This window comes from Aotus nancymaae, unplaced genomic scaffold, assembly GCF_030222135.1.
Source record: "Aotus nancymaae isolate 86718 unplaced genomic scaffold, 86718_ANA_hifiasm-v0.15.2.pri h1tg000089l, whole genome shotgun sequence".
Classification (NCBI taxonomy): domain Eukaryota; kingdom Metazoa; phylum Chordata; class Mammalia; order Primates; family Aotidae; genus Aotus; species Aotus nancymaae.
In genome coordinates, this window is record NW_026988504.1 from 2,032,887 (window position 1) to 2,042,260 (window position 9,374).

General features: G+C 59.6%; 1 protein-coding gene across 7 annotated transcripts in view; it reads left to right on the forward strand.

Annotated features, from left to right (window-relative positions):
• SLC38A10 (solute carrier family 38 member 10) overlaps positions 1-9,027 on the forward strand; it is a 44,676-nt gene extending 35,649 nt beyond the window's left edge. For 6 of the 7 annotated variants that reach the window (XM_064369500.1, XM_064369503.1, XM_064369502.1 and 3 more), the window contains 6 exons: positions 1,371-1,538; positions 1,884-2,372; positions 2,914-3,033; positions 4,267-4,290; positions 7,028-7,204; positions 7,399-9,027. In XM_064369500.1, the coding sequence (XP_064225570.1) occupies positions 1,371-1,538; positions 1,884-2,372; positions 2,914-3,033; positions 4,267-4,290; positions 7,028-7,204; positions 7,399-8,525 (2,105 nt within the window). In that variant the 3' untranslated portion in view covers positions 8,526-9,027. The remainder of the gene's footprint in view (positions 1-1,370; positions 1,539-1,883; positions 2,373-2,913; positions 3,034-4,266; positions 4,291-7,027; positions 7,205-7,398) is intronic. The other variant, XM_064369501.1, reaches the window with a different exon arrangement.
• The last annotated feature ends 347 nt before the right edge of the window (positions 9,028-9,374 follow it).

The window sequence follows — 9,374 nt, forward strand, 5'->3', positions numbered from 1 at the left end:
GTGTGCCTGTAATCCCAGCTACTCAGGAGGCTGAGGCACCAGAGCTGCCTGAACCCGGGATGCAGAGGTTGGAGTGAGCTGAGATTGCGCCACTGCACTCCAGCCTGGGTGATAGAGCAGGACTCTATCTCAAAAAAAAAAAAAAAAAGTTGAATTTGTGACTCGGCTAAACTCTAGAGCCCAGCGTCTGCTTTCTGTTACGTAGTTACATAGCAGGGTGGCACCTTCCCTCCACGATTCGTCTGGGACTCTCAACTCCAAACTGACCGCAGTGTAACTGGGGTTTCCCTATACTAACATATCAGGCTGCTCTTACAAGGCTGCATAAAGCTAAGATAATTGGCCCTGTTTTTTCTCCTTTGGGAGGTGGTGAGACCCCATCTGCTGCTCTGAACTAGACTGTGTGAATTCTTCCCCAGACAGCTTCACCCAAGTCCCCCTGGGCTGCAGCGCCTGTCTCAGTGGACATATGACCTCGCCGGAACAGGAAGGTGGTGATGGTGGTGATAGAGGTGGTGGTGGTGATGGAGGTGATGACGATGGTGATGGAGGTGATGGTGGTGGTGACAGAGACAATGGTGATGATGGCAGTAATGGAGGTGATGATTATGGAGGTGGTGGCAGTGATGCAGCGATGGTGGTGGGGATGGAGATGATGGTGGTGATGGCAATGATGGTGGAGGTGACAGTGGTGATGGAGGTGATGGCAGTGATGGTGGTAGGGGTGGAGATGACAGTGGTGATGGCAGTGATGGTGGTGGGGATGGCAGTGATGGTGGTGGGGATGGCAGTGATGGTGGAGGTGATGGCAGTGATGGTGGTGGGGATGGAGATGATGGTGATGGCAGTGATGGTGGTGGGGATGGAGGTGATGGTGATGGCAGTGATGGAGGTGATGGCAGTGATGGTGGAGGTGATGGTAGTGATGGTGGTGGGGATGGAGGTGATGGTGATGGTAGTGATGGAGGTGATGGCAGTGATGGTGGAGGTGATGGCAGTGATGGTGGTGGGGATGGAGGTGATGGTGATGTTAGGTCGTGATGGTGGAGGTGACGGTGATGGAGGGAACTGTGGGAGTCTGTCAGTGGGTTCATGTCGCCATCTGGTGGTAATGCCTGAGTATTACATGGAGTCTAGCTCTCCCTGCCCCCAGTTAGGTGTAAGTTGCATTTTGACATATTTTTGTTATGAATACACATGAAAAGTGACAGTTTTCTGTGCTACGTAGCTGCTAACAATCAAACAGGAAAAAAAAAATAATTGCTTAGGTTCTGCCATTTGGCTGGAAAATGTGGTCACAGTCGAGGGAGCACCGCCCCGCTCCTGGACCTGCCTGGCAGTGCTGTTCCCTAACTGTGCCCTGCTCCCAGCCCAGGATCCAGTCGCGGCCGTGGCCGAGGATGGCCGGGAGAAGCCGAAGCTGCTGAAGGAGAGAGAGGAGCTGGAGCAGGCCCAGATCAAGGGCCCTGTGGATGTGCCCGGGCAGGAAGATGCGAAGGAGGTGCAGGAGGCGGCGCAGCTGGATCGCCCCGGGCAAGGTGCTGGGCGCTGGCTGCGGGGTGGGGACCGGGAAGAGGGGCCCCAGTCACCCTGCGGTGCAACTCTCGGGGCTGTGTGTCTTCTTCCCTTCAGCCCAGCCTGAGTTCTGGTCCTGTCTGCCTTCTCTGTCTTTCAGTTGAGATGAGTGTCCTGCCCCTCCAAGAGCAGCTGTCCCTATTGTCACTTTAGCGTCAGCTGAGCTTGGCAGGCAGCAGGCGGCCGATGGGGAGGTGTTGTCTGTTGGCCTGTGCCAACACCGTTGGGAACCAGAACCCAGTTCAGATTCCCTGGGAAGGGAAGGTGGGGCCTCAGCCTGACCCCATCTGTCCCCTGTGCGCTTACAGGGATTGCCCTGCCCGTGGGCGAGGCCCACCGCCATGAGCCTCCCGTTCCTCACGACGAGGTGGTGGTAGATGAAGGCCAAGACAGAGAGGCACCAGAAGAGAACAAGCCTCCGTCCAGAGACACTGGCCAAGAAGCTCCAGGGGTCCAGGGCCAGATGGCACCGCCTCTGCCCAACTCAGAAAGAGAGAGACGGGAGCCGGAGCACGAAGAGGTTGGGAAGAGGCCTGGACAGGCCCAGGCTGTGGAGGAAGTGGGTGATTTTCCTGAAGATCCCCAGAAAGTTCCAGAAGCAGATGGTCAGCCAGCTGTCCAGCCTGCAAAGGAGGACCTGCGGCCAGGAGACGGGGACCTGCATCCGCAGCCCCAGGCAGCACTGTCTGAGGAGCAGAAGGCCCCGGCAGTGGGCGAAGGGGAGAAGGCCAACGGGGTGCCACCACCAGGCAACGCTGCCGGGGACATGGGACAGCCTGCAGAGGACAGCGACCACGGTGGGTGTCAGCCCGGGCTCATCTCGGGCAGGGGAGGCTGGGCAGGATCGATGGTCTCTCCCTCTGTCCCCAGTCTCTCTCCTTGCACCAGATTAGTATGCAAATGGAGCGGCCCGGCAGCTGGTGGGGACAGGAAGAGGCTGGTGGCTGACAGCTCCTGTAATATCTGTCACACAGTTGTTTGCCAGACCACTAAATGTCAGGTGCCGCGCTGTGCTCGTGTGTCTGGGCGTGCGCGGGGGCAGCGGGGGCCGCCTGACAGGTAACACGTTGTTGAGTGCCGTCTAAGAGCTGGTTGGGACGGCTCTTGCATTTTAATTGCGAAGGCAGTTCACGTTGGCTCATCGCCACGAGCCTATGAGGTTGTTAAATATTTTTTTATTGCTTCGCTAGTAATCATCAGGTTGAATATAAACTGTGCTGATGGGGGTGTCACTTTAGAAACATCTGCCGCCTCCTTTTCACCATCCCTTACCTTCTGTCCCCGCCATCCTCCCTTGACTTTCCTGCAAAACCTCCTGGGTCTTCACCGTGTGTGCAGGTGGGAAGCCTCCCCTCCCAGCGGAGAAGCCGGCTCCGGGGGCTGGGCTGCCGGCTGAGCCTCGAGAGCAGAGGGACGTGGAGCGAGTGGGCGGAGACCAGGCGGCCAGCCAGCTGGAGGGTAAGGCCTTGGGCCCAGGGAGCAGCAGCCCCTTCCCCCAGCCCTGGGGTGATGCCCAGACCATCCTAGGGAGCCCTGCCAGGCCCCCGCTTCTCTTTCCAGCCGCCTGCTAAGCAGACCCCTCTGAGAGCTTCCTGCTCCCTTCCCATGAGCAGCTTCCTTTCTGGTACCTCCCAGGGAATGTTTGCTCTCCGTCACTCCCCTTTAAACACCTGTGGCATTGTCGTGGCTCATGACTACCATTTTATCTTACGCTAAAGCAGGTTTGTTAACAGTATATTTAAAGCCAGCCAGGTGTGGGAGTGCCTGCACCCAGATGTGTAGGCTTGTTTTAAGGCTGTGCCTGGAGGGGACCCGGCTTGGGAGTGGCTGTGCCCTGGCCCAGAATGTTCTCTGGCACCCTCAGCCCTCAGAGCTCGGCTGTGTTCATCTGCAGGGATCTGTCCCCTGTGCCTCCAGGAAAGCGCCTCGTACCTTTGCTCTCCTGAGAATAAAACTTGCTGTGAATCCTCCAAACCCTCCTGCCCCTTGGATCCCAGCTAGTGGCTTTTTGTGACCCCTTCTTGTGGCTTCACGCAGGTAGGGCTCTGCCTCTGCAGGGAAGGTAGCAGCAGCTCACTGTGGGTCTGCTGGGTTAGCCTTCTGTGCCATGTCGTCTCCCAGGCTGGGGGTCCACTCACCCTCTGAGGGTGTGTGGCTGAGCCCCCACTCCCCAAAAGTCCCCTGCATTTGATGGGAGCGTCCAAGCCTTCTCTCAGGATGTTCAGCCCTGCCCATTCGGGGTCCACATGTGCCTCGGCCTCAAGAGGGTCTGTTCTGGGGGTCTGTGTGGGTCACATGGCACAGCCGCTCCGGATCCGGGGCCAAGCCCCTGGGAGAGGGTCTGGGAACCCTGGGCCAGCTTTGGCGTGGGCAGTTCTTCCCAGGGCGTTCGTAAGACATGCACTTCCTCCCCGAGCGCCTTGCCCTGTGGCTTCAGGACAGCCAGGCCCGAGGGAGGCCAGGTGCAGCAGCCATGTCGCAGCCGAAAGCACGCCCTGGGCTCCAGGAGCTCTGAAGCTCACGCACGCGGGGTTTCGTCGCAGGCTTTAGTCTGGCTGTCGCTGTTTTTCCAGTTTCTGTGCTCTGTTACCTGAACCTGTTTGATTGTTTTGATTTTCTTGTTTCTGAAAAAGACCTTTCACGGCTCCCCATTCTGTCTTTCTTCCGTACGCCTCTCAACGGGACGAGCAGCTGAAATTAAAAAGATAGTAGCAGGTACGCACGGAAGGGAGTGTGCCGAAGTACAGAGCGTGTCTGAGGGTTACAGATGTGAGCGCAGCCTCTCGGTGGCACACCTGCCCCTGGGACAGCCCTGCGCGGGACTCGTGCCGGGCCCCAGACCGGCGCACCCGCTCAGGCTCAGCCGCAGCCCCTCAGGCGGGTCCTGATGCCCACTCTGCTCCCTGTGTTACAAATGCTGGGGTCCTTCTCAGCCCACTGTGGCCTCGCCTGTCGTTGGAGGGCGGCTGGCCTCTACAGGTGTCTAAGGGCAGGCTGCTTAGGACAGCGGCTGATGGGATGGGCCTGCGCTGCTGCCTCACGGGCCGCCTTGAGAGACCTTGCGTGGCCTCACTAGGGGGTGGCTCCATGCCATCTGCCAACCTGGTCCTTATGGTGTTGCTCTGGCTGTGGGGACAGCCTGTCTCCTACATGGTGCTTCACATGTGTCCCATGTGGCTTCTCCGCTCCTTCCTCCCTCCCCCTCCCCCCTTTTCTCCCCCCCTTCCTCTTCCCTCCTTCCTCCTCTCCCCTCCTCCTCCCTCTCCCCTCCTCTTCCCTCCTCCTCCTCACTCCTCTCCCTCTTCCCTCCTCCTCCCTCCTCCCTCCTGTTCCCACCTCCCTTCTTCTCCTTCCTCTTCCCTCCTCCTTTTCCCTCCTCTTCCTCCTCCCTCCTCTTCCCTCCTCCTCCCTCCTCCCTCTCCCCTCCTCTTCCCTCCTCCTCCTCACTCCTCTCCCTCCTCCCTCCTCTTCCCTCCTCCTCCCTCCTCTTCCCACCTCCCTTCTTCTCCCTCCTCTCTCCTCCTTTTCCCTTCTCCTTCCTCTTCCTTTCTCCCTCTTCTTCCTGCCTCCTCTTTCTTCCCTCCTCCTTTTCCCTCCTCTTCCTCCTCCCTCCTCTTCCCTCCTCCTCCCTCCTCCCTCCTCTTCCTCTTCCCACCTCCCTTCTTCTCCCTCCTCTTCCCTCCTCCGTTTCCCTCCTCTTCCTCCTCCCTCCTCCCTCCTCCTCCTCCCCCTCCTCCCTTCTGTCTCCTCCTTTCCTCCTCTTTCCAGCACCAGGCCAGGGCTAGTCCTGCGAGGAGCAGGTGAGGTCGTGGGGCCTGCTGTTCTGGAACCCTGCCCTGGGGTGCGGGGAGGTGTCGGCAGCACATGGGATCTCGTCCTTGTACCATTGACCATTCCGTGTTGAGCCCTGCGGCACCCAGGGTGAGAGCGTGGCCTGTGGCCGAGGTGGCCGTGTGCCGCCTGCGCTTCCTCGTGTGAAAGGAAGTTTGCGGGAGGTCTGCTTGGCCTGTCATGGCCTTTCCCTGCAGGCAGGCATCTGGCCCCGGTGCTAGCAGGAAGCTGGGGCTGTTGCTAGAGGGCTGGCCCCGCGGCCCCAACCTCCTCAGAGCTGGCGCTGTTCCCCACATCCGGGGGTCTGGGAGAAGGCTGACCCTGTTCTGGCTGGTCGCAGTGTCTGCCTGGCACGGAGGGCCCTCACTGAGATGTTTGCTCTCACCACTCACAAAACATCCTTTTTGCTCCCCTGAACCTTTATGCCTTACGGCCCTAATTCGTCACTTTCCAGAGGTTCCTATAATAATTTGCAAACGTGCTGTAAAAGTGACATAAGCCACAGCTGCCTGCAGCAGCACTGGCCAGCACTGAAGCGGGTCCGACCGGGCCTCCTGCAGTAGGTGTGCGCCAGTGTGCCCCGGGCAGGCCTGTCCTCGGGCCCTTGCTGCCGGCACTGGCTCTTAACGCTGGGTACACCAGGGCTCCCCGTCATGCAGGGCCTGCCCAGAATTTCCACAGTGGATGGTGGTCAGGAGCGATGGTCAGGATGGCTGGCTGGGGCCCCACTGACGCTGCAGCTCCCACGCTCCCCTTGAAAGAAGACAGCTTGTTTGTTTTTTAAATTCTCGTCTTAGAGGAAACTTTCTTAAAGTACCAATATTCTTTTCAAAATATAGCTTATCATTTTTCTTCCCCCCCCACCTTTTTTTTTTGAGATAGGGTCTTACTCTGTTGCCCAGGCTGCACTGCAGTGGCTCGATCACGGCTCGCTGCAGCCTTGACCTCCTGGGCTCAAGTGATCCTTCCACCTCAGCCTCCCAAGTAGCTGGGGGTACAGGTGTGTACCACCACGCCCAGCTAATTTATACTTTTGCATTTTTTTGTAGAGATGGGGTCTTGCTATGTTTCCCAGGCTGGTCTCTAACTCCTGGGCTCAAGTAATCTTCCTGCCTCAGCCTCCCAAATTGTTGGGATTACAGGCGTGAGCCACCACGCCCAGGCTTATTTTCTCATATGCTTGTCCTAGAACAACTGAATGTGTAAAATGGAAAAAAAAAAAAAAACCCACCTAGCCCTGATAACTGTCCCTGACATTCTGGCACTCTCCTTTTCACTCTGTGTGGCTTTGGACACTCATTTTCAGTGGGTAACAAGCAAGTTCACTGGGGGCCCGTCGGTGCGCCTGCGGTACAGCCAGTGGGGAACTGATGTGGGCAGAGAGGCTGGCTGTGCGGGAGGGGCTATTGGGGTGTCCTGGGGGCAGTCAGGGCACAGCCTCTCCTGGGCCAGGCCTGTGTGTCTCACTGAGCTTTCCAGGCAGGCTTCATGGTCAGGTTCATGACGAGTGGTCCCGGCACTCCCTGCAGGTGACCTGTGCGTGGCCTTGCTGTGGGCTGGTGCTGTCCTTGGCCCAGCACGGTGTGTGGGCACCCTCTGACTGTGCGTTTTCCAAACCCAGAAGCTGGCAGGGTGGAGATGCTGGACCATGCCGTCCTGCTTCAGGTGATCAAAGAACAGCAGGTGCAGCAAAAGCGCTTGCTGGACCAGCAGGAGAAGCTGCTGGCGGTGATCGAGGAGCAGCACAAGGAGATCCACCAGCAGAGGCAGGAGGACGAGGACGACAAGCCCAGGCAGGGTAGGTGGGGCCAGGCAAGGGGGCGGGGCCAGGCAGGGGGCGGGGGCAGGCAGGGGCTCCTGCTGTCCTGCGCCGCTGGGTCTGAGGCCCCGTGGCCTGTCCTGAGGGTGGTTGCCAGTTTGTTGTTTTGAGTCCCTTCACTGGCAGCCTGTGTTCAGTGCCATGGCTAAACTGATGACCGACTTCATTTGCAGTGGGCGTGCAGCCAGAGCCCGGGGTGGCAGTGCCCAGAGGCCAGGAGGCCCCCGAAGGCAAGGCCAGGGAGATGGTGGAGAATCTGCCTCCCCTGCTTTTGGACCCTGTCCTCAGAGCTCCTGGGGGCCGCCCCGCTCCATCCCAGGACCTTAACCAGCACTCCCTGGAGCACCTTGAGGGGGCTGTGGGCAGAGAGCCTGCTGGCCCTCCTGATGGCGGCTCTGACACGGAGCCACGGCCAGCCCCAGCCAAGCTAAGAGACAGCCAGAAGGATGCTGCCCCCAGGGCAGCTGGCACGGTGAAGGAGCTCCTCCCTAAGGTAGCGGAGCAGGTGCCTGTGCCGGACCCCGCCAGGGAAGCCGGGGGCCCAGAGGAGCGTCTCACAGAGGAATTCCTCAGGCAAAATCAGGATGTTCCTGGCGTTGGTTCCCAAGAAAGGGAGAAACCTGGGAAGGAGGTGACGGCCACTGGCACTGGCGTTCCGAGGGAAGCCAGCCAGCTCAAGGCAGGGCCAGGAGCAGAGACGGGGGACCTTCGCGTGAAGTCCAAGCAAATGAGCCGAGGCCTGGGCCTTGCAGCGGGCCTGCCGGGCAAGTCGGAGGGAGCAGCCCTGCAGCCCCAGGCTGTGTTACACCAGCCGGAACGACGGGTCATCTCTGATGGCGAGCAGGGTGGACAGCAGGGCCACCGGCTAGACCATGGCGGTCACCTGGAGATGAGAAGGGAGGCCCACGGCGGGGACCATGTGCCTGTGTCCCACAAGCAGCCGGGAGGTAGAGAGGACACTGCTGTCCAGGAGCCCAGGCAGAGGCCAGAGCCAGAGCTGGGGCCCAAACGAGCTGCCCCTGTGGCCCAGAGGCCGGATAATGCCAAGCCCAACAGAGACCTGAAGCTGCAAGCTGGCTCCGACCTCCGGAGGCGGCGGCGGGACCTGGGCCCTCGTGCAGAGGATGAGCCGGCCCCGAGGGACGGGGTCATCATTGGCTTTAACCCCCCACCTGATGTCCAGGTGAACGACCTCCGTGGTGCCCTGGACGCCCAGCTCCGCCAGGCTGTGGGGGGCGCTTTGCAGGTGGTCCACAGCCGGCAGCTTAGACAGGCACTTGGGGATCTGGAGGAGGCCTAGCACCTGTTGGCCATGAGGGCCACGCCCGCCACCGCCAGGGCAGCAGGTCTCTCCCCGCCACATTCTGGCGGAACTCTGGAGGTCACACACACTCTTCCCCAGGGTTTCATGTTTTGAGGCCCTCACCAAGTGTGAGTGAAAGTAGAAAAGATTTCACTGTCTGTGGCATTGTTTCCAGAATGTTCTTGCCATTATTTGTTGCACCTCTTAGTCCGAGGTCCTCCAACCTCTCGACTCTGAGCTCACTACAGCCTGTGAGACGGCGCACTTTCTCCCAGGCTCAGGCTGGGGAGCCGCTGCGTCGGGGGCCAAGCCTCCCGCTCCTGCTGGGAGCACGTTTTCAGGTTGAGCTCAGCCGGCCGGCGGCCCTGCGTGGAGGCACACGTGGCTACCATGAGAGCCCGCGTCAACCCCAGACTTCAGTGACTCGGAATTTGCAGTTGATTGATGTTTCCCACAGTGTGGAAGAAATCTTGAATAAATTCTTGTGCCTTCGCCTGCCTGGGTGGATGCTGCTTGGTGTCTGGGAAGCACAGGGAGCGGGGCTGGGCTCTTGAGGGGCCTCTAGGGGGTCTGGCTGGTGTCACCCTCTGCACTCATGGTTGGCACAGCCTCTGTGGTCTAGTTGTGGGCTTTTTAAAAACTAAGAACTACCACTGATACCTGATTAGTGACGTTGGTCCGGCGAAGTGACTGGAAGGAGAGCCAGAGGCTGGCCCTGGATTCCAGATGCACACAGCAGAGGCCAGAGGCCAGAGGCCGCAAGGGAACAGCACCATGACCTGCGCCCTGTGGTGACAGGACACCAGACGCAGCACAGTCCCAGAGAGACCCTGCGAACAGGCAGAC